Source organism: Chroicocephalus ridibundus, chromosome 9 (genome assembly GCF_963924245.1).
Source record: "Chroicocephalus ridibundus chromosome 9, bChrRid1.1, whole genome shotgun sequence".
NCBI classification, from domain to species: domain Eukaryota; kingdom Metazoa; phylum Chordata; class Aves; order Charadriiformes; family Laridae; genus Chroicocephalus; species Chroicocephalus ridibundus.
Window position 1 is genome coordinate 1361366 of NC_086292.1, and position 24967 is coordinate 1386332.

Genomic DNA, 24967 nt, shown 5'->3' on the forward strand with positions numbered 1-24967 from the left:
TTCTCTCACTCCGGGCACAGCTGAGTGCTGCTGGCGCATCCCCTCCCTGCTTCCTCCCACACCAGCAACCTCCTGGTGCCTCATTGTGTCACCCTGAGTTATGTCAAAAGGAAAAAGATTTCTAGTGAAAGTGAGCTGCAAAAAAGTCACTACCATGGCTCCTGGGAGATCAGAGACCTTGGAAATCTGCTTTTTTTTCCCCTCCCAGGAAAGAAATGGACAACAGAGCCTTGAACACCAGTAGCTCCCACACATCCTTCACATTCCTGTTACACATCCATACATTACTGGTTAGGTTCCTTTTCCCCACAGAACTAATTTGAAGCTGCAACTAAGATCAGGATTTTGTAAATCTAGCTATTGTTTGAACACTCTGTCACAAAAAGCTGATCCATATTGGATGCAGTTTATATTTGTTCTGATTTTCCCCTTACATGCAACAAAACTGGAGAGAGCGGTATTAACAACTGAGTCTGAAAGCTGAAGTCTTGATTGTGGGCCCCACGGAATTAAGGATTATCATGGTTTTTCTCTTCCTCAAATTTCATCCCTCTCCATAAGGAAGACTTCCCAACACTCCTGGAGGATTTCTCCAATTCCGCAGAAACCTGCAGATATCCTTGTCACTTCTAGAGAGACTGCAGCTAAGTCTTCTCCACTCAGTGGAAAGGTACCCATCGCCTCCAGAGCATCTTGGGTCAGGCCACCATCCCTGTGAGACCACCTTCCACAGCCTCTTCCCCGTCTCCTGCCCCACGCTTGCACACTGAAGACTCACCCGTTGCTTTTCTTGGCCGCTGAGAGGACATAGGCACGTTCCCTGCTGGCAGTGCGTCTCAGGACGCTGTTGGCCGCCTCTGTCCTGGAAGGGAGGGAAGGGGTCACATTCTGCTCACGCTGTTAGTGGCTGCTGGGTGTAGCCTCAAAGAGGCAATAGGTGAGCCACCCAGTGGAGGCTAGTGCTAGCCCTGACAGAGCTGCCATGCTCTGCGGAGCAGAAATCCAGCCAGAGCTAAGAGGACTAATGACATCTTTTTCTTTAGTGTCATTCGTGCTGGGCCACAGCACTTTCACATGGATGTAAAGCATCAGGCGAAAAAGAAAATACTTCCTCTTCCAGGAGGGCAGAGGGAGTTTCCCTTTTCGAGGCCTGGACTGTTGCAATATTGCATACCGTGGGACAAAGAAACGGGACACAGGCTTTGTGGCTGACTTGCTACATGGACTGCTTGTGTCTGTACAGACATCAGTACCGCCAGAGGTACCAAGGGATGAGCACAGATCTCTGAAAGGGCTTTTATCAGTTTGTCCCCAGTGGGCAAATTACCAGGTTTTCATTTGTAAAAGTCTTGTATCTGAGGAAAAGTATCCTCAGAAACTCGACTGAAAGCAACAAGGACGCTGGCTGCACCAGAGGCAGATCTACCACATTCTACTCCTGGTATGAGAACGACGGACCCGTCTGCATCTGGACCTAGATGCAAGTCCCCAGGTGGTCCAGACGCAAAGACGCACACGTAGGCTGTGGGAGGTGGGCTCCTCCCTCTACTGCCAGGCTATTTGTACGTCTCTATCTTTTCACATAGACACTACGCGGCTGATGGATTCCACAACCCATTTCCAGCTGCCAAATTAATTGGGGTATGCTGTCAGGTTGAATCACGTCAGGCTTTTAATTATATTTTGTTGGGAGCGCACTCGCCTGTGGGTATAGACACGCTCTGTGTAGAAATATCTGCTTATTATTACTTTGTTTCAGTCAGGCCTAATGGCTCAGCTGTAATCATCATCGAACTGACCCTCCCAGTAATGAACAGTTAAACTGAAGTCAGTCCACTTGTCACTGCCCCTGCAAGGAAAAGGTGGTTACCTGGAGGGCATACCTCTTTTTATGTTCATCTGGAGTAAAAGGCACGTCCTCCTCATCCAAGTCCACTGATTTCTGCTTGACGTTATACGGAGCTCTGAAATAGAAAGGGAAGAGGAGAGCCAGCGTGAGGGAACGGCCTCTGTAGACTGTTGCAGAGGCAGCACAAGCAAAGTCCAAGGTAAATCCAAGGGCAGGGTGTGTGGAAACAGGTTCGGACCCTAGAAGTGGTGCACACAAGTGTGGAAGACGCTTGTATTTTTCATGTGCATTGGGATATACGTGTCCCCATGGGATTTTGTTTTCTTAGTATAGGGATTAAGCCTAGAGGCTGGTTCATGATAAATGCTCGGCTGCATTTCAGATTAAAGCCACAGCCTTTGACACGAAAAGCTGCGTAGGAAATGTCAGCGGTGCTGTTCTGCCACAAGGCCCCTCCTTTCTCCTGGTTTGAGAAAGGCCAGCAATGCTGTAAACCAAGTCCCCAGGCTGCATCCTCCAGTTTTTGCCTTAATTACTATGAAGTGATAAAATTCACTCCGTACGAAGGCCATTACCAGTTCAATGAACACCTTATGGCCCCCACAGGCCTGGAGGTAGCACCGGGAACCGCTTCAGTTTGCAGTGAAAGCTCTGCAGCGCTGAGCTGATGAAGCCATGCCTGGCCAGGCACCTGTGTGCAGGTGGCTTCATCACTGAGGCTCAAGGTGCTGCTGCGCCCATGCACAGACAGGAAGCGCTGCTGCCCTTTGCGGCACTCACAGTTTCTTGTAATCCTCAGTGGTCATCCTGTAGCCAGAGGAAGAACGGCACGGGCTGTGTCCCTTTGGGGCAGTGCTGCAGATGACACAAATCACAGCTGTTAACATGACCCTCCCAAGCTCTCACCCTTCACCACCTACTTCCCAAGGAGATGGGGGAAAATAGGGAATGCTATTTAATCAAAACACAGCATTTGCTGCCTTTTCACAGCCTTGGACTGGGATTCGAGGTCTGCTTTGCTTCCCCAGTGCTTTGCCACTGTGAGATGTCAGAGCCGGTATGGGCACAGCCCTCTGTGGGACGGTGCTACTCCGTCCCAGGATCAGCCAGCAAGAAGGAAGAAGACACGTTGTGGCATCATCCATCTCCCCAGATAAATCAAAACAGGGGGGGAAATGGGATTTCAAAAAGTTTCACTTGAGGTGCAATAAAGCATCTGCTTAGATCAGAGACATGCTTAGATCTTTTTTAATAGAATTAAGCGCCTCTCACAAGACAGGTTCCAAAAAACCCCACCAAACCCCACATTAAAACCACCAAAGTGAGGTGTTACAGCTTTGCAAGGATTCCCTATGATTTGTCCCCCACTCAAAACTATTTGCCAAATTAAAGCCAAATCCATGAGTACTTTCACAGACAGCTGCCATCCCGTGCTCTGGTGAGGAAAACATGGAGTTTGATGCCTTGTCTTTTCCCCATGTCTGCTGAGCAGAGCTGTTAAACGAACAGCCACAGCTTCCAGCATTACATAGGGATTTAGCGGAGCTCAGTGGAAGCCCACAAGCACTGGCCAAAATAAAAGAATAACTAGAAATATATACAATATTTAAAAGCTCATTTTCATGAAGAAGAGGAAGACACACACAGACCTTTTTTGTGCTTCTTTAGAAGATGAAGAATCTGGCGTGGAAGAAGTCTTATCGATGGTTTTCGTGAACACCCCTCTGAGGAGAAGAGAGACATGTTAAATTTTTTGCAGGACAGATTTTGGAACTAAAATTAAGAGACTTGCAGCCACCCTTTGGGTACACAGTGTTTGTGTGTCCTGTCGGAAGGAAGGTGCTGGCTCAGGACACCGAGAATTAGCAGGTGCTTCCTGGAAAGAGTCACCCCGAGAAAAATCCCGTTTTCCTACTCCCTGGCCTTAGACAACACGGTAAAATCGGCTCGCACAGAGGCATGGGTACAGTATCACAGGGCTTGCCAACCTGCTTAGGATTACGGCGGCATCAGAGTCCCCGTGGGCAACAGCCCACGTGTCAGAGGGAGCTGAAGCACACAAGCCCCACCACTGGTGCTGTGCTGATCACAGGGATGGTGGAACGTTTTCATAGCACGACAACCCTTCCATGTGTGATCCCTGTATCGTATAGAGGAGACCTGAATTTTTGTTAACATCACTCTCAAACTACCTGTTAAACAAAATACTCAGGACTATCTCTTCACCAAGGTACTCCCTGAGCATTGTAACGTTCCTAACTAATAAGAGAACCCAAGAGATAGTAATATCTTTCATGCTTGTTGCTCCTGACCTAGTTCTCCTTCCCCTACAGCCCAAATATACGCCACTCCATACCAACCTGATGAGGTAACCGGATGGAGGCTTGGAGGGAGAAGACCTGTGCAAAGAACAGACATTAGTGAATTAAGAAACATGGGGAAAAACAACAGCAGCAGCAGCATTAAAGGGAAACGTCTACGTGGCTGTCAAGCCAAAAATCTGGCTAAATGGGCCTGGAGTGAAACCTCAGCTGCTGCACCAAAATTAACCTTGGAGGGATTCTTTAAAAATGAATAATCAGCAGAACAAGCTCTATAAAAGATTTTAGAAGAGTGAATTTTAGAGTTAGCCAATTAAAATTAGCTGTGCTTTCTGGCTCAAAATTAAGCGCACAGATTGATAGCACAGAGGGGGAGATTAGATACAGTAGAGATCCTGGTTGTTTTATCACAGGAAAACATCATCTTCACTCTAACTCCTCCGAGGGCCCATTCCGAGGAAGGGAGTGTGGCATGGCTCCCCTGGAGGGAAAGGAAAAGGATACCATCAGGTGGGGATCTGGCCCCTTGCCCCAGGGCAGGAGGAAGTGTCCCTGGAACCTGCTTCAAGCTGTCTCAGAGACATCTTCTTCCTGAGAGCAAGGTCGGGACCAGGATGGGCCTCAAGGACCTGGTTCCCACCAGATGAGCTCAGAGAGGCTCCCTTCACCCCTGCCCAGATACCACCCCCTCCCTTCCTGTCTGTCCAAGTGCCCTTAGGATCACAAGATGATTCAGTGAGAAAGCTCAGCAGGTCTCAGGTCTAACCTCCTGCTCCAAGCAGGATCAGCCATGGGATCAGAGCTTCGCAGGAAGGCAGGTTCACGCTGCCCATCACTATGTGCTTGAGGCAGCTGCCAAGCTCAAATTTATCCAGTTGCCTTCACAGGCACAGAAATGCAAACTCACGGCAGGCTTAGCCTAGCGCTGGAGATCTTTGGATGGGATGAGCTGGAAGACAATGAGTGCTGAGCACAGCCTCAGGCTCTTGCTTCCGCAGTGTCCTCAGAGCGGGCACCAGCAGGGTGTAGCTCATCCCAGCCGCATTGCCGAGCTGTTCCTTGAGCACTCAGCTTTGAAAGCGAGCTACAGGGAAGCTGAGAAGTTGTCCAGCTTAGCGTATGAATGCCTGTCCTCACTTTGAAGTATAAAGAGATCCTGAGTATCCTGGATTCCCTGTCACTCACCTTCTGTCAGCTTTAGGCTCTTGCACATTTGTGCAAAGATGCCCCTTCAGATGCCACATTTCCAATGTCACAAATGTCCCTGGTTTTATTTATCCTGTGCCTGATAAAGCATTATGCTGCAGAGGGTGGCAGAAAGAGGTAGGGCACGGCAGGGAAGCCATCCTGTCTAATTGCAACAAGAAATGACAAGAGCTGGCACAGAAAAAGGGAGAGGACAATGCTCTCCCAGCAATGGCACTGCAGCTAGCAAAGCGCTCTCTCATATGACTAAGCCCTTTCCAACAGTTTTATATTTTAGGACACTCCCGGGTTCCTGAAGAGCCCTCGTGCTCTTGCCCTGAAGCAGATTCAGCTCCTACACAGGGCTTCGCTTGCTCTGAGAAGCCCCCAGGCTTAGAGCATACAGTTGTTGCAGCAGCACAGGAGCTGATGTGCACCAGTAATCTTGTGGGATTGTGGGCTTCAAGGCATCCATTCATCTGCATTAAAGACATCAATCCATCCATTCATCCACCTGGACTTTGCAGGAGATAAGCCCCGCTCTCTACGAGGTGACAATTTGTAAGACATTACACCGAACAATGCAGGCTCTCCTCAAGGATGGCATTTTTCAACACCATCGAAGCAGTGAGTGGGTTCGAGGAGGTGAAGAAAGAGCAGACCATTGTGAAAAACCAGTGAAAGCACGAACCAAACCCATGAGATAACACAGAAGGGAAGCAACAGGATGTGCCCCCAAAATTACCTGTCGCTCTGGGGAGCAGTAGGTGTTGAGGCTGGGGATCCTCCACCGGCCCGTCCAGACCTGCATAAAGAGAAAACACAATGACATCATTAACTTCTGCTCTTGCCGAGCTGCCTTGCTGAACATAGCAGTGATGTTTTCAGAGGGAGTTGCTAAGAGAAGACCAATTTAGGCTTGGTTTTGTTTCTAATTAACGAGAAGCTGGTGCAGATTGTGGTGCTCCCTGGTACAGGGGTGGCTGTGCGACACAGCCCCGCGAGCTGCAGGGGGAGATGCAGACCTGGCTGGTTTATCCCTTAAGTTCCCTCCCATCGATGTCTGTCCCTTTGTTTGTCACTCCAGAGATGGCGAAACGCAATCTGCCTTCAAAAGACTTTGGAGTTCTCCTGAGACTTCAAATCTGCCTGTGCAGCTGGACTCCCAGCTCCCAGGAAAGGCCATTTCTCAGACCTTCTCCCCAGCCTGCATTTATCAAAATTAAGCAGGAGCCCCACTTCCCCTTGGTGGTGTCACTGCCTGGCATCATGGAGACCCCAAAACACGCTAACACCACATGTGCTTCCTCTGCAAGAGAGTACTCCTGGGGGCTGAGGAGGGAAAGGGGAGGGAGAAGAGGAGCGCTCCTCGGTGGTCACACTTACAGCGGGCTGCTCTTCTTCTCATCCTCAGAGTCCGAGTTATGGTGGTGGATCCAGCTCTTATCTCCCTTCAGGGTGGTGCGAACCTTCATCTGCTTAATGATTCTCCTGCGGTCTTCATCCGTGGGTGGAATGACACGTCCTAGGAGAGGCAGAGGGAAGGGGAGAGCAGGGTGGCTGAGAACGGGCAAGAATTCAGAGTGTCAGCAGGTGAGCTGGGGTAAATCTCAGAGCAGGGAGCACAGGTCTCTTCAGTCAGAGATTCAAACACTGAATGAGTCTTTTGACACTTCTGATGAAAGAGGGAAACCAGCTGTCATCCAAACTTCAGGATCAATTTACCCCGAAGCATCACCTCCTCTACAGAGATTCATACGGCTTTTACTCTCCTTTCAGAGGACTTCAACGTTAATGAGTCATTTTCTCTCAGGAAGACCAACAACATTCAGTGTGTGGTCTAATCACTTACTTACAAAGCAGTGAGTTTCCTCTGGCATTTCCCATCCCATCAGCTCCAGCATAAGGCTTTTTTGGTTTGTGGGAGAGGATGATATGTCTGGAGTATGAAGCTGAGCCAAGAGTCGGGGGTTAGAGGTAAGCCATCAAATGCAAACACCCAGCTGTGAGCTTTCTCTGGTGGCCTGTCAGACTTGAAGGAGACACGTCCTTTGGCTCCTCATTTCCACATTTTCATTACAAAGTTCAGCCTCAAAAAACATATTCTCAAACCACGTCTCCCTAACAGTGTGGTTCTGGCCCAGATCTGGAAGTGTCCTACGCTGTACGCTCTCTCCTTTGCTGTCCAACAGCAACTCTGCCACCGTCCTCATTCTGCCCCTTGTCTCTGTTTGGGCAACGAACCACAACCACATTCCCTTGTTGAGAAAGTCAGCAATGGCAATTAAAACGTAAAACTAAGATGTAAGAAATTGCAGAAGGTCACAGATTAGGAGTCACTAAATCCTCCCAGTGGGAAAAAGATTGGGTGAAAAAAAGCACAGGCTAATGGGGAAGACTATTAAAGCCAAAATCCTTGGGAGCAGGCAGGGCAGGAGACGGGAGGCTGGGGAAGCGGAAGAGTCTCTCACAAGGGAAGGGAATGTGCAGGTGACTGATGTGAAGAGCTTCAGTCATCCTTGAGTGCCAAAGTCCTGCGGGACCAAATTGATTGCAGCTGGATTTTATTTTTTTTTTTAAAAAGGCATTTTCACTGGGAAATTCCCCATCCAGCATTTTCTTCCAAGTGAAATAACTGTTTTCCCACAGGGAAATTGTAAGATGAAGACCAGACAAGGAAATCTCCTTTTCTATGTATTTCTGACTATCTTCTACCTTTTGCCATTTTGGAAAGGAGCGGTAAAGGCTGAAAACATCGAGCCTGCTCTCCTCGTCGCACTTGGAGCGATACAGCTCAGGGGTTTAGAGACACCAACAAGTTATTGCAGCTTTACAACTTCGTATCATCCACGCCAGGAATCTGCCTGCCTGCACACTCTTAGCCCGTGGCAAACATGAAATAAGTCAATTTAGCTACCAGGAAAGGAGGGTCAGCTAAGTCTCTATATCTTGTGCTCAGGATGGGCTAGAAGGCTGCCCAGAAATAGTTATCACCGAGCAGCTGACATGCAGTAAACTGATTCATCTCTGACACACGGTCATGTGCTTCAAGTATGTTATGTAGTAGGGGTAGGATTTAATTATTTTTTTTTTTTTTAAAACATCTGGTCCCATTGGATCATCTCTAAGGAGAACACAGCAATGAAGAGAACGTCCTTCCTCACGTGGAATTAGCAGTAGCAGTTAAAAGGCACAGTTATGCAGGGCCACATCTCTGTCAGGGTGCAGTTTAGGGACCAGCAGTAACACTTTATAGGGAGCACCTGGAAAGGGATGGGCTGCTTTTCTTAGCCCTGAAATGGAAAATTAAATCTATTGCCTAATGTCCTTTAGGCTGGGCTGGCCACTAAACGAAATGAATAAGGTGTTTCCACTCCTCTCCACGTTACTTTTTCAGGTTACCTACGGACTTGGAAGCATCATCCCATCTATTCACATCTAAAGGTCCTGTGAGCATCTGCTGCTTAAAAATTAAAACTCAGAGTCTGCCACAGCATTGTGCAGCTTGGGCATGTTCCTGGGACAACTCAGAGCAACTTGTAGCCCCAGTATGATTTTTTCACACTCCTCTGATAATAAGATATTATTAGGAGTTTAGGAATAATAAAGGCAGTCTTCTCATGACTGTATGGATATTGCACACTGCACCGGGTGGTCTCCGGCCCAACAGGCTTTTGGTTTTTATCTCGAGAAGAGAAAACCAGAGCGTGTGGGTAGACAGAGATACAGGGACATCATCCTGCTCTGCTGCTGCACTGGCTGCTAATTGCTGCTGTATTTTCAGTAGACATTTCAAAGACAGAGAATTTTAAGGAGGGTCTTAAAAAGAGTATAATATGGTAGTTTATTAGACTTTTGCTCATCTCGAAACCTCAGCAAGGCTATAAACTCTCCAGCTCTCCATACCTTCATGGATAGCGAAATCATAGCCAAATGCACATGATTTTGGAACTGCAGGTTGGAGCAGGTCCCAGACAAGGCAGAGGTGTCCTCTACCCTTGGGCACAGCGCACTGGGGCAGTTGTGCAGAGACATTACAGCAGGTGCAACTGAGCAAAGAAAGCAAAGGAAAGCCGTGACAGGGGACAGATCCCCAACAGCTTGGGATGGGGAAAGGAATTACCTTTACTGACACCCAGGGACATCATGGTTCTCAGAAGCGCCTTCCCCTTTGGTTACTGTTTGAAGACAACAAGCCCCTGGAAGAAATAAAAAAGGGGAAAAGCAGATTAGTAGTTCTGATATAAAAAGTAATGAAGCTATGCGGAAGGGAGAGCATCACAACAGCCACGGAGCCTGGAGGATGGGGAGACTGCGACACATACACTAGAGTTGTGATTTCTCCCCATGCCATGTGCCTTCAGCATCAAGGATAGGAAAAATCAAATGGGTGTGTTCTCCACACCAGTAAGGCTTTGGGTGGGCCATGACAGATGCGTCCTTCCAGGTGTGGGAGGAGAGCGATGGAGGAGACCTTTGCAAAAGCACCCAGAGCCACTCAGGTGGGACAGACCTTCTGGAGCCTACAGAACTCAGAGCAGCTGAGGCTGCTTGGGTGAACCCTGGCATTTTTGTCAGGTGGGGGTATGACATAAGGGCTCTTGACAAATTTCAGTTGGCAGAGATATGTGTTATTCCCCTAAGATACAGCAGAGAGAACATCTGACTGCCTGTCTCAGAAGCAAGAGTTAATTCTTGCTTCTGATGGCAGCCGGGCCCCTCCTTTAAATGACAACAGTAAAGAGAAACTCCTGGACATACAGCCTTGGAGATGCTCTGAGACTGGGAATTTGCAGAGCGCTGATTGTTTAGTGCTGTTGTTGAATCAAAACCAACCACAAACTAAGTGTCAGGGAAAAAAAAATAATGTTTCTTTCAGATTCTGTCAAGACTTTTTTTTTTCAATTTATGAACAAACAAACAAACAAAAGAAAGCAAAACTCCTCATAATGGACCCCCGTTTTGAGATTAGTAGATCCCAGGTTAATTCAGCACATGATTACATGTTTATCAGAAATGTTTCTTTTCTCTTTGCACTCACTGAAGTTTTTTCCAGTAAGCTGTGGGCTGAGCCTTTATTTCAGAGAAGGAAAATCAAGGGCAACTTCCAGCTTTTACAACCCTCCGTTCTTTCCTTGCCAAAACTATGTGCTGAACCTGGATTCTTAAGTGACTACACTATTCATGAATAAAAGACCCAACCCTATTCGGGAGCCTGTGAATCTAAAATTAGGTTGTTATTATCTGCTGGTGGGCTTGTCCCTGCAACATCGCTGCGAAGCCACACGCCCACGAGGAACGCCGAGCGCTGATCTCATAGCATTGCTTCTTGGCAACGTCTGCTCCTTCGGCTTGTCTCAGCCGAAGATCTACCCGCTGCAAATCCACTCCTCATCCAGGTTGCACTGAGATCACGAACAAGCCCTCTGCTATCACCCCAAGGCTCCCTCTCCCTTTCACAAACACTCCCAAACGTTAACTCAGCTCTCACCAGGAGCAGACAGCCCACCTCTTTTCTTATCCTTCCCAGATCCCCCTTCCCACGCAAATTTAATTGACCCTGCTATTTAGAGAGAAAGGAAAACTGTAGCATTGTCCTGGATATCCATGAAGAGCCTCTAAATACTTGGGTATCTTTACACTAAAGGCAGGGGAAATGGCTGCAGTCTGCAGGAGCACAACTGACAGCCTTGTGATCTGGCAACTTTGGGTTAAAAAGAAACTACAACATCTTGGACCTGCACATGGAGAAGCCACGTGGCTTCATTGCCTACAGCACCTGAGCGAGGCAGACTCAGACCACGGCTACCTTGCTAAACTGCAATTCAGAGCTGCGCTTGGTCCTCTCTTCTACTTAGTAAATTCTTTCCCATTCCCAGACAAAATAAAGCTGAAGCAAGCAGAGGATGAGGAGCAGTGGAAAAGAACTATCCCAAGAGTTTGATATGGCCCTGATGCAGGGCAAACCAGGGGCAGAAGTAGGCAAAGGCTACATGCTGCCATATAACGGAGGTATTTGGAAGCTGGAGAGAGCTGTCATTACTTATCTGGTGGCATAACTGAGAGGTGATTAGCCCCCCAGCACAGATCTTCTAAAGGAATAAGCAGAGGTTTAGGAACATGTAGGAAGGATTCTCAGGGAGGCCTGGAGCTTGCAGAGGCGCAGGACTGAACTCCGGTCACGCACCGCGGCTCCGCCTGGCACGTACTGCAGCATCGTGTGCCGGCCCTGCAGGAAAGGACGTCTCCATTTATTGCTTAAACAGAAACTTCACTTCTTACTCACACGATTCCCCTAACAAATACACACAAAAGGAAGGGAAGCCACGAAGGGTGGCACTCAGCATGTGTATAAAAATGTGCCAGAAACTACACGTTGGCCAAGCCCTTTCCTCTGGCGCTGCCCTCCCTCTTCCCAGCTCACATCATCCTGGGAGGGGCCGCAGCAAACACACTCGTACTCCACTGATATTTCTGGCTTGACAAACAGGCGTTGGAACACGTCAGTGGTGCTCGCTGGGCTTGGCTTTGGGGGACTGGCAAATGTTTTTTGACAGCCTGCTTTTTCCAGGGATGAATCACGCGACGGTCAGCCTGCTGCCACTCTGAGTGGCCCATTCCGGCACGGGGTGACCCATGTCTCTGCTGCTCGACTGGCAGAAACCACTGGGTGTTACTGGCTGTCCTCCTGCCACACACCATAACAGAGGAGCCCAGAACGAAGCTTTCAGCAAATCTTCCAGGAGAAGTGCAGAGGGGTGCACTTCTAGAATCACAGAATGGTTCAGGTTGGAAAGGACCTTAAAGATCATCTAGTTCCAACCCCCAAAGGACACCCAAAAGGATGTCCTTCTGTGATGGATGGAGTCAGCCCTTTCCTTCTTTGTGACGTAGTTTTCTCTCTTTCATTAATGAAGGCTACCAAGTGGCTATTTTCACATTTCACCTGAGGATCAAGGCAATACAGCCCAAGCAAGAATCAAGCCTAAGCTGAGTGGGTTCAGCAAGAAAAGAGCAATTCAAGTACGCTATTTCTTGCCCATATATTTAATTCCCTGCTGTAGGCTCCTGTTGGACATAGGATACAGGGCTTGGTAAAGTTTTGGGTTGATCTTACGCGTGCTTAGTGCCTGCTCAGTGACTAGAACATTAAAAGACAAATCAAACCAGGTTATGCCACAAATCCTGCAGTTAGAGTAACTCAGCTTTTCTCAGATGAGAAACAAAAAGCTCATTTTCTTGTTTTAATGGTGTCTGGCAGTGACACCTGGCAGATAAACTGACATCTACGGATGCCAAGATGGTAGCTGTGATGAAGAAAACAAGAACAAGAGAGATACATGGGGCCCACTCACCCAAACCACAGCAAAACAGATCAGGAAACTACTATCAGGAAAAGCGCTCACATCTTCCTCGTAACTCTATTTGTCCATGTTTTGATACTCCAGCTGTTGGAATATCAAAATAAGAAAAAGAAGCAGTAGACATGGCTTCTCAGGCTGCAACAGGCTGCAATGGGACCACATCCCAGTCTATCTGCTCAGACGACGCTGCTGTGCAGAAAGCAGCACGGGATTTACGGGGCCAGAAAGGATTGGGAAGAGGGTGTTTGGCTCTAGAGCACTGATACAACACTCCTGGGAATGAGAGTGCTTCTTGCTGCTCCAGGGATGGCTTAGAAATTGAAACAGCTTCCTCTCTTTGGCAAAATTTGACTTTAGGCTTCAACATGTGCTATGGGACATGTTTCAAAGCATTTCTGCCCTTATATTCAAGTTTTTGTGAGTCTGCAATGCAGTAAATCTCAAAGATCTCAGTTCTAGACTTGGAGGGGGTGTCTTCAGCTGTTAACACTTGTCTACTCTTATCCCCATGAAAGGTTGTGACAAGCCAACATGGAGCACTTCCGAAATCTTCCTTACCAAACAAAATGTTGCTAGGGAATGTGTTTCTTCAGAAATATGTTTTTATGCTACTGGAACCTCCATGCGTGATGTTAAGTTACAAGGGCAAAAAGTAGTCTGTTTGTGCCGTCATTAGCAATGAAATCCCACTCCTGTCCCCAACACAGCCCCCAACCATCTGTGTCCTTCCTTGTCCCACAGTCCCCTCTCCATCTCTCCACCACTGCAGAATCCCATTTTCTCTTTTTTTTTTTTTAATCCCTATCCACAGCAACTTCCCCATCTCTGTAATCGCCCATTTCCAAACACACTGCAGCAATCTCCTGTCACCATCCTTACAAAACGTGGAGATCTCCACCTCATGTAGACCAAAACCTCTTCTGCCTCAAACCAGATCCACCCCTTCCCTCTTGCCTTACAGTCAGAAAATAAGCTCTGCTGGGTAGACACACCTTTGTCCTCTCTTTAGTCATCACCTCATACAAAATGCTTCTGCTGTGTCACTAGGAACATCTCTATTATAAAAAAACATACAGTAAGTCACCAAGTCACTCTGGTTTTGATACCAGAGCTGTTCAGGAATATATATTTTCTCCCAAACATTCACTACAAATATAAAATCTGAGACAAAAAAAATCATTTAAATAAAAATCCCCATTCACTCTCTATTTATAAAGAAGGTTTTCCTTCTGAAGCCCACTGGGAGCCCTTTGGAGCCAACTGCCTCCTATTAAGTGTCTGCACACCACCAGTGCAAAAGGCCCTTGATACTAATTGGCACCCTTGGGTGCCATCGTTATGTAAATGAGCAATAATCCTTCTTCACTTCCTGATGGAAACAGTTATTGCAGGCTCTGCTGCACCGTTAAGCGTTGCCCAGCTTACTCCGCAACGGCTGCACTTTGAGGGATGATTCCCTTAACGCACTTCCCCTGGACAACCTCACAGAGCTGCCTGGGCTTCATGTTTGCAAAGTGCCCCAGGATCCTGAAATAAATACGAGATTGGCTTGGGAAACACCAGCTGAAAACAGCCACAGAAAGTAAGGAGCTGCTTCTGGCCGCAGACGGATGTCCATTTATTTCCTCTGCTGCTGAGCAGTTCAAGGCTGCAGCTGCACCATGGGACTTCCCTGTCCCCTCTTCAGGTCCGTGCTCCTGCCATGCCCTGACATCTCACCAAAACAAAGCCAGCGCAGGCACTGTATTTCTTCCCAGTTATATACTGGTTTCCATGTGGACAGACCCCTGGCACTTGGGCATACGGGAACCCGTGGTGTACGACAGTAGGTCTTTTACCTGGGTAGTGAGTGAGATGGGACGAACATGAACTTGTGAGCGTGACCTACTTGAGAGGCATCAAACAAGCAATAAAAAAAAAACCCCAACAGACTGGCCATGGCGCCTACACCCGCCTGTTGGAGCGGCTCCTTCCTCAGCAGGGCCAGCCGGGCACTGCTGCAGGCAATGCTTAAGGCACAGGTACCTCCACCCATGACCTACCCGTCAAATACAAAGTCCGGGGAAAATGTCTAGGTAGCATGAGGGACAGAATTCAGTTCCTCCTGCACCTTCTTACATACTTTTCCTGAGCTAAAATAATTTAGATTTCATCTGTTTTAAAAAGCCTGTGACTCTCCGAGCCACATGTACTGTCCTCACAGGGCACAACAGGGTGCAAATCCAAACACCACCGACCTTCAAAACAGTTCACGGTAACGCCTGTGGGCTACACCCACTGCAGCCCGTGCCCTGCACAGACACACCAAGAAGAGATACGCTGAATCCTTTCTGTGGCTTAATCTGTAGTTAGGCATAAATACATTATTTTTTTTTCTATTCTACAGAATTCCTTTTTCTCTGGACCCAGTAGGGTCACTACACAGTGGTATTTCTGCACACGCCGCTCTGAATGGATGTTTCAAATGGGACACAGCACTGGGACTGGTGTTCTTCCAGCAAGCGTTAGGAATAATATTTGGAGAGTGTTTCGGTTTTGTTGCTTTTTTCTCCAAAAGTAAATATTTTTGGAGAAAAAAAAAAAAAGATGACTGGTAAGTATGTGGCAATTTCACCACGCTTCTTACCTAACGCAAAATGAAGATGCAGGTGCTTTACTTGCAGAAGCCCAGGGCTCTGTGAGAAAGCCCTGAGCTGGGAACAGTAAGAGAAACCAGGGGAAGCCCTAAGAGCCGTCGGAACGAGCCCCAGGCCCAGTGGTGCCGGACACCGGGGTTTTAACACCTCTGGCCACGAGGAACAAACGCCAGACCTGGTGAGCAAACGCACCGAACTGCAAAACACCCCTTGTGGGCTGAACCAAACCAGCTACTGAATATCTGAGTAAGTACCTTCACAAAAGCCCGTCTACACAACGAGGTTTAATGGGAGATAACAGAATCCAAGTGATTGTTTCCCAGGATAAATGCCTACAGGAGTTTTCGTCTTCTGATCCTTAAAACGCCTTACAAGAACAAGCCCTGACTGAAAATCAGTCTGGAAAGGCTACAGCCGGGATGTTTTGTCCACAAGCAGTGACGGCGTATCCATAGGAAACGCAGTCTGCAGACTGGAAAAAGCCAGGAAAAAAACCCCACGCAACCCACAGGTTCCCTCTCTAATGAAGGGAAGAGCCCTGAGCCATTCAGTGGGTGACTGGGAGCCTGTCACAGAGCCAGCACCCCTGCTGTAAGAGGGGTTAACTCCTGCCTGCCTTAGCTTGAGGAGAGGAAAACCAAGTCCCCGGCTGCCATCTGAGTCTCTTTAATAAAGAGGATAAAAGAAGAGGCCCAACGCGCTGCCCTGTGCCGCACACAGACCAAAGAAGACACCTGCCTCTTTGTCGAGAGGCGCTGACGTGGCCGGCGTGGGCAAGTGGAGCCGGTGGCATCATCCCAGCGCGGCTTCGTGTCCCGCACAAAGGCCTCCTGTGGGGATCTTGAATCCTGCCGGCACACAGGGGAGGGGGCATTTGGCTCCCCTCTCCGCAATCCGCTTTCTCAGCGGAGTAGTGCAATGCCAAGAGTGGGAAATCAGTGGGTTATGGGCTCATTCATTTCTCAGGCATCATTAGGAATGGGCAAAAGATGGAGGATTTTTTATTCACTGATTCACTGAGCGTTTCCAGCATAGAAAAAGGCTGTCTGGTTTGACATGAGAACACAGCTTTCAGCAAATGGAAAAATTCAGACTAGATCATGACAAATCAGCCAAAGGATTTAGTTACATGTTATGCTGCTATATATGTTTTCAAGAAAATTAAAAGAAAATTAAGGGGGGAAAAAAGCCCACACTGTTTCAAAACACAAAATGAAAATGTTTCATTACAAAAGGCTTAAGTTAGCCCTTTGTTTCAGGTTTTAACTTTAGTGTTTAGTGTTGCTTATTCTGCAAAAAAAAAAAATAAAAATAATAATTGTGCAAGTCTGACCACAGAGCTGTATCAGGTTCATCGCTGCCAGTCCAAGTGCCCAAGGCAAAGCAGCTGCCAGCTACAGCCTTCCCAAAAGCCCTCCAAATATCTCCTTTACCACGAGACCAAAAAACCAACCCAAGAGCCCCTGAGAAGACTCTTCCACTATTAAAATTCACCAAATGCTCCAGCCACAGCCCAAGCTTTGAATTCGGGGTGTACCTTCCCATGATCCTAAGGACATACCTGTGCTTCGATGCCACTGGCCTCTGCTCCTCTGATGGATGCGTCCCCCTGCCACCCCCTGCTCTTAGGCAAGAGGTGAAGCTTTATCCTTGCTACAGGAGTGTTCTCCTCTGGGAGTGTTGTTCTGCTCCCAGCTGCTGGGAGCAGCACATGATGGGAGTGTTTTGCAGGAATACCCAGTGGTGGCCTGCTTTGTGCTCTCATTAGTGGTGAAATCCTACAGCCGGAGCAGAGTTGGGACATTCTGTTGAAACTTGGATCTTCTGTACCTGCTTCACACCCAGCACTGGATGCCAGGGGAGCAGAGGGACCAGCATGGACCGTTCAACCCTTTATCTCACTGTGTCGCTCCAAAATGGGATCCTACTGCAACAGGATAAATAGACAACTCTGCTCCTCCAAACCTTCCACGTTGCTCTCTTGGCTTGCTGCAGCTTCCTCCACTCCATGTCCATCTCCGGTGCGCTGCTTAGCCCTGACACCACTGTTATCTCCCTCTTTCCCAGACCTGTCCTTTCCTCTCGCTGGATCTGCCCATGGCCAAGACTCAGATAGGCTAGACCTTACTGAGGCTCTGAATTCACGGGATATTTCCAGTGTGGATCATAACAGCTGCAGAACAGGGACAAGTGAAACCACCACCAGTGCCTGGTCCTACATGGGGAGAAGCAACATCCTGGCCCCTGGACAGAGCAAACTTGTCTCCTCTCCCCAGGTTCTCACGAGCCCTTTATGAGTCAGGATCTGACCAGCTTCCAGGCAATTAAACTCAAATTGCCTCTCCCCTCCCTGCGATAGCAGGTCTCAGGTATGCAGCACAGGTGGAGCTAGGTCTGGCTCTGCTGGAGAAGGTGAGGTTGATTGTCTGAGTGATATCACCGGGAGAACCTCTCTTGATAGGCCAGGTTTCCTTCTCCATCAGCTATGCAGGGCTGATTTCAGAGCGTAGCAGGGATGAATTTGGCCCAGTTATGACAGTTTAATTCTGCAGAGCCAGAGGGACCTCCAGGCCTCCCCCTCACCCCCTCCTGCTTCTCTCTCCAGCCCTTCCCTATAAGCAGCATCAAGATAAAGGAAGCTGGATGCCCATCCCTGGGCAATGTGAGTACATGACAGCTAGGTATTCCTTCTGATATTTGAAATCATCTGTGATTTACAGTCCAGCTGAGACTCATGTTTCTATGGCCAAAACACTTTCACTGCAAGTCCCTCAACCTTTACTGTGGCTGATTGCAACTAGTGCTCAGTTTTCAAACAGCAGCCTCTGGGATGTGACACTGGGATGCCCCACGCAACAGGAGATCCATAAAAATGGGTGTAAAGATGGGTATATTCCTGCTGACAAAGCATCCAACACGAGCACCCCAGCACAAGAAATAAATGTTCTGCCTGCGTGGGACCGAAATCCTTAGACCATATCCTGAGCCTGGATGCTTCAAATGGAGCTGCTAGCTAAATCCATGCCAACTACTTACACAAAAGCCCTGATTTTTGAAGGCACGGAGCCCCACCAAGACCCTTGACCAAGCAGGGTCCTCCAAATCACAGGTGGGTTCTGCCCACCTCTGGGAACCCCTGTGGTGCAGAAGCAGCTTTGCTACAGAGCTGGACAGACAGCCCTCACTTCGGAGGGAGGGCACGGTGCCTGCCAATACGCTGCCTCCCGCTGAAGACACTAACTCTGAAGATCCTCATCACGCGAATAAAAGCAATTACAAGCTATTAAATAAGGAAAGGGGAGCTGAAACCTTGTTCAGATTTCAATCTTCAGGGCGCGTCTGTCTGCGGGCAGGCAGCCAGCGCAGCTCTCCCTCTGCACGCTGCCGGGTGCTGCAGTGGTCCCTGCCCCGCCACGGGTATTTCCATACGTTTTTAAGGCAGCTTCAAGGTATGTCACTGCTGCTAATGGGACAGAGAGTCTCTGCCTCCCAGCAGTGCTTCAGAGAGCGGTGAAAAGCCTCACCCTGCCAGGTGAGCAGGCAGCTGTGCCACCTGAAACAAGCTGAAAAGCTCAGTTTGGCTGCCCAACGGATCACAACGGTGGGCACCGCCATCAGTGGTACCAGCAGAGGAGCCGAGAGATGGCCCAGGCACCACAAACTCCTCTCTTACCCTTAGCAGGGAGCGATCCCTATGGATCACAGCCCATGGACTGAACAAGGCAGTAACTGTGGGAACAAGGGAGTAAGCTGTGCTCTGGTCTGTCCCCATGGCCATGGAGGCTACAGCTGGCGGCGGGAGAGGGTGACACATCCTTGCCCGCTCATGCAGTCCTCTGCAAAGGAGCTGATGTACAGCCAGACCAGCACTCTCTGCTAATAAATTCTTCAAGTGTCTGAAATCAGCAGCCCATCACTTAATTGGGAATGATTCTGCTTTCCATGTAAGCCACTTAAAAAGCTGTAATTATACCCCAGGAGATGAAACACTTACTATTCTTTAAAAGCTGACTGCAGCTCCTATTACCTGCAAACGCACAGGAAAAAAACCTGCCAACCATCCTCCTTTTTGATGGCTCAACTGCAACTTTAAAATGTTAATAACAATTTTTTAGCCTGCTGTTGTCAGGAGTTTGTAGGGCACTTGCAGTAATAGCCCCTTTGCACCTAATAGCCACCTTGTGCTCTGTTCATCTTGGTGATGAGCTGGATCCGACACTGGACCTAGTTCTGAGGACTAAATGAATGCCCTGGGAAAGGAAGCAGAGCTGCTTTGATCCTGTAAATACAGCTTTCCTGGAAGTGGCACAGGCTGCCTTTAGAGCCCCGAACTGTCCGCACGGCCCAGGCCAGCCCCCAAGTTCATGTTACAGCGCTCCTGTTCCCAGTGCCTCGCTCCATGGAGTCTCTAGACGGGATCTCCCTTTGATGTCTGAGCCACCAGGCTCATTTTACTGTGCTGGTCCCTGTGAGAGCTGCATAGCGAGATGCCCTGCGCCAGGAAACGCTGTATCAGTCAGACCCTTTCTGGACAGGTACCCACAGCGGAGCCACGCACTGCTGCCGTCCCTAGTCCACGCAACAGGGAGTTGAACTCTTCGTGCCTCAACAAAAAGGTCATTCACAGACGACAAACTGTGTCCTAAACCAGTGTGACTTTCCTTCAGCCCAAAGCCCACGTGGCATCACTTATGCAACCAACTGCAAAGCCATCCTGTGCTGTCTGCAGTGACCCAGGACCCGCAGCCAGCGGCTCTGGGCTCTGCTGCCTGCTCGCAGAGACCACCCCTGCTGTCACGCTGCTTTCCAAGGAGCTCTCACATGCTCTTCCTGTTCCTGGGTACAAGCACAAAACTCATTTCACCAGCTAGGAATTTGTGTACTAATGGAGGACTTGGCCAGCGACCTGAATGCTGACCCTCAGCCACAAACAGGCCTGAGGTCAGTCATGCGGAAGAATATCCTGGTTTAATGATAATTGATGCCTATTCTGACCTTCACCGTCCTCAAATTAGAATGTATTTAAAGGTTGCAAAAGGTTTGAACCTTCTTCATTTGAACGTCCTAAACTTTGCTGCGAATTTTGCCATCTAGACCTAAATCAGGGTCCAAGTCCCCACTCTGCAGCCCACGAGGTGAGAGGTGGGACCTTGGTTTAACACTCAGCAGATCAAGCCCAACTTCTACAAACCCACAGGAGGGAAACCCCGGGACACAAAGCTTCGCAGGAGGGAAACCCTGGGACAGAATGCTTCTCCACCCACGCAGCCACGAGACGCCTTGCCCCAGAAAGGCCGTACTGAGGTTGCAGGATTGCTAACCCGGGTCCGCGCACTGTCAGACCGCGCTCCAGTGCTCTGCGTTAGGCGTGGGCACTTACTTGCATTTCTCCTGCACTACCCAGAGCACACAATGCAAACTTTGTGCCAATGTTAGGCTTTCATGTCAGCTGCTACCTGATCTGCTGTGAAGTGAGAGCAGCGTGGATAGACTGTACCTGATCTAGCATAAACCCTGCCAGAACAAAGTTAACCCTTTAAATTCATTTCAGCAAGTTTGAACCGGTGAAGGAAGTTTATGCTGGATTAGCCCACTGGCTGTGACATTTTTGAGCCAGCATTCTTAAAACTAGATTTATTTTACCTTTGAGCTCTTGACTTGAATGACATCCCACACCTGGGAAGGATGGGATGGGCCATCCCACTGTCTGCACTTGGGGAAATGAGTGGCAACAGGAATTACACGTCAGGCTTCACACCGTGAACTCACAACTTGCAATTTCGGGTCTCATCCCACCCCATGCACGCAGGTGGCTGAATGTGTTTGAAGTGGGAGGTTGTCACCCAGTCTCAAGTCCAGGCCCACCACCCAAGGCACGCTGCAGGACTTGGACTGAGCCTCAGTGGCAAATCACACATAGTGCTCTGATATTGGCTCAGTATTAGGCGCAACTGGATGGCTGTGGGCTTTCAAATGGAGGAGATAAACTCATAAATAACTGCCTCCGAACAGCAGAAAGGCTTTTAACGCTAAACCCCAGCTGAATGGTCACCCATACAGGCAGGGAAACGAGTCCTCACGTTTTAGACAATGTTCAGCTTCTCCAAAGGACCAGATTTTACTCTTGCCTCCCCCATTTTCCATGCAGTGACTATTTAACACTGACAGTTACAGATGCACTTGGTGACATTCAAGAAGCACTGGGAGATTTCTAAGGTCAAGCTTGCGAACAATCAGGAATGCCATAGTTGAAGCAGTCCAGGCAACTTTAAATCAATGCTTCTTGGTTCGTACAATTTAACAGCTCATCACTACCTTGTTTGGCGCATGCAGAGATGCTCTAAGGAGAAGCCAGGCTACAAGAGGAGGCTCTCTTCCCCAGGAACCACCACTAGAGGTGTCTGAGGAGTCAGACGTCAGCTGGAGAGGATGGATGGTTACTCCGCTGCAGGTGACAGTTTATGTCTCTGCCACAGTTCTTCCATGATGCTAGTCAAATAATTTAAACTGCATCACAGTCATCAAATTGCGCGCCCACCTTTTTCAGGGTGTCCAACATGACCCTGAGTATGAATGGCAGAAGCACCAAGCACCTGCAGCGGAGGTGCAGGAGCCTGGCTGGCTCTGCAGGATCTGCAGCACCACGGGTGCTCAGGATCTTGGTTACCGCTACTTGGGGACAGCAAAGGCCTCTTCTTCCCCAAGCTTGGGGAAAAGAGAGATGAAAACCTGCAATTGCCGTGGGGAAGCCTGCACAGAACTCCTTAACACGAGGAACGCAGACACGCTTCAGCCACGTCTGAGACAACAGCTATAAAACTGCAAATGCACAATTATAATTTCTTTTAATTCACTTGCAACCACATACCCCACGAAAAGAATAATTCAGTCTGACCAAATGAAGCTGACAAAGACGTAGCTATTAAAGTCAGGAAAGTGTGGCATAAACTTAATTAGAGCAGCACACAAACCTGCCTATCCCAGGAGATCATCCTGGGGCCCTGTTGTGCTCAGAGCTGTACAAACCATCACGGCGTGACCACCCCCAAACACAAAAACTCTCTGCTGTTACTGCCAAAAATGACTAGATCATTTTTCACTATACTGCATATATAGTTTCATTACTCTAATTACAAGGCATTAATTCCTAATTGCGCAACTAATTTCTGTGTTTGAAAAGGAAGAAGATGTAAAGGATGTTTACTGCACCCACATGCCGTTGACCTTAAGCCTTGATGCCTAAAGATGAAAGCAAGAAGGAAGGAAAACTTTGTTTTGCTTTCAAAGGCAAAGCTCTGCATTTGTATCACAGACGCACAAACAGAGCAGGACAGAAAAGCTCTCTGAAGCTTCATGACATTGCAGAGACGGTACAATGTTTTGCCAAGAAAAAACGACGTTTTTGTAAAAGGAAACTAAAATCTGTCATTTGTGGAAATTGGGACTTCCAATTAAAACATGATAAATTTGGGGGAACAAATGTAATGTTTTTTCTTTGGCTGGATGAATAATACCAACTAGCCTAAGTACAACATCCTGCTCAGTCTGATGAGGGAAGACATCTCTGCTCCCCAGCTTGCGGTGGAGCAACCTGTCCAGCTGACCCCAGCTCGTCCCTGTTAGGGGGTTTGTCCTGCAGCGGCCAAGGGCCGAGCAGAGGGGTGAGGATGGGGAAATGGAGAAGACATTCACCAGGCTTGGAGTTAGGATGAAGCAAGGACTGAGGGAGGTGCTCATCTCCTCTGTACCAGCTTTACCACTCCCATCCCTTCCTTTCCCGGGTGCTGATTTCACACGAATTCAGAGAGAAGCAAAACAAGGCAGAGCAGGAGAGAGAGAGATAAATCTCTATCTGCGCCCATCTCCATCCCACATGGGTCCTGGGCAGGTGGGGTTGGAGAGGCAGAGAGTGGTGCACCTTACCCCAAGCCTCTCAAGAGGTTGTCAAGGGTCACAGGCTCAAATTTTACCCGTGTTGTCCGGACTCTGCTCACTCCTGCCCACACACAGACTTCTCCCCAGCTAGTTTACTGCGCTGCCCTCTGCTCTATCTCATAAATTAGGACAGATTTTAGAAAGATGTGGGGCGATAGGCAGGGAGGGAACTCAGTGACAGGGGCAGACCCATACCCAAACCTCCCCTCTTCCGCCTTTTTTAGAGTACTTGTACTAACACTATTCCTGTAGTACTCAAGAACCATTTTAGATCCACACTTTGGTCCAACACACTACAGAGAAAAGCTTCATTTCCCCACACAGCAGGATTTAAGGTATGGGTTCGAGTCTCCCTCATCCCCACCAGATCCCTGCAGCAGCAGGTTAGGAAAGGACAGCCCTCCTCTTCCTCCTCCTCCCCAGGCAGAGAGAGCAGGTGAAGCAGGGAGAGAGCAGCAGCCCAGCTGTCCTCTGCAAGGCTCAGAGGACCAGCCTCCCTTGCCCAGCCCTACCTGCGGAGGCTCCTCAGCTGTGGCTTCCCCCCAAAAGACCGATGCAGAGCAGTCTGCAAGCAACCTCCCGGCACTTCTGCCCCGCAAGGGCTCGCAGCGGGTATCTCCGATCCTCCCCGGCAGCAGAGGTGGCTGTGGGCAAGGCTGAGCGCTTACCTGCCGGGCGGACCGAGAGGGCTGGCTCCTGGAAGCCAAGCCTTGTTTTGAGGAGGAGACTTGGGTGTGTTTTGCCCTTCAGGGGAATCAAACAGGTTTCTCCATTCAGACGGCATGGTCTCCCCTCCCTGTAAGCTCTCCTCTACATTCCTCACATTCTCCAGCAAATGCCACGTTCCCCAGCCCTGTGCTGCCATGGGACAGCAGAGAGCAGCCCCCAGCTCTCACCCCACTGAGTTTCTTCCTGCTTGCCCCGCAGGAAGGGGGAGCAGGCACCCCACTGCTGCTCAGGTACCGGCAAGCCCTCGAGTCTCAGAGCCGCTTACAGCAGTGGTACCCCGGGACTGGCACTGTAATTAGCACTCAACAGCGACTGTCTAGCTCTAACTAATTAAATGAGGTACACAGGTGTGATTATCGCTATTCACTGCAGAGGAAATTGCCAGGTACTCTCATCTTTCTCACTTTATTTCCCCTCCTAATTGCTGTGGTCAACTCAAGATCCCCGAGGCCCAGCTTTGGTGAGTCTCCGAATGGACGCAGCAAGACCCTTGGATGCACTTTTTGCCAGTTCCTAAAGATCGGTGGTTGGGGATGTGAGTTTAGAGTGCTTCTGAGAAGTCAGGGCTTCAGCGCAGCACTGTCGCACGTTGGTGAGAAGGTGGTGATGAAGCCCCAACCGGGCATCTGACAGGACCTCTCCCCATCTCTGCACCCACCAGCACACACTTTCCCCTGCCCCTGTGAGCCGATCAGAAGTAATGCCGAGTCTACAGTAGATATGCTGCCGGAGAGAAGTGTTCCTCTGCTCCTGCGCTCTCCTCACAGATCTGCAATGGATCTGCTGTAGGATGGTGGGCAAACCACTGGTTGGGCTGGGCTGGGATGTGCTATAACAGGGCTAAAAACCCATCCCTGGCTCCCAGCAGCACAACGGAGATAACGTCTGAAAAGCCCTGATGTCAACGTTGTTATTCCAATGCCAGATCATTCTCTCTGATCTACTCAC

At 49.0% G+C, this 24967-nt stretch overlaps 1 protein-coding gene across 6 annotated transcripts in view; it reads right to left on the bottom strand.

The window, feature by feature from the left end:
- ZNF185 (zinc finger protein 185 with LIM domain) overlaps nt 1–23945 on the bottom strand; it is a 49572-nt gene extending 25627 nt beyond the window's left edge. For all 6 annotated transcript variants that reach the window (XM_063347241.1, XM_063347243.1, XM_063347240.1 and 3 more), the window contains exons 1-9: nt 23803–23945; nt 9479–9554; nt 6742–6880; nt 6101–6160; nt 4210–4248; nt 3499–3573; nt 2630–2704; nt 1884–1964; nt 779–862 (exon numbers count right to left, since the gene is read on the bottom strand). In XM_063347241.1, coding sequence (XP_063203311.1) covers nt 779–862; nt 1884–1964; nt 2630–2704; nt 3499–3573; nt 4210–4248; nt 6101–6160; nt 6742–6880; nt 9479–9503 — 578 coding nt within the window. In that variant the 5' untranslated portion in view covers nt 9504–9554; nt 23803–23945. The remainder of the gene's footprint in view (nt 1–778; nt 863–1883; nt 1965–2629; nt 2705–3498; nt 3574–4209; nt 4249–6100; nt 6161–6741; nt 6881–9478; nt 9555–23802) is intronic.
- Nucleotides 23946–24967: the final 1022 nt, after the last annotated feature.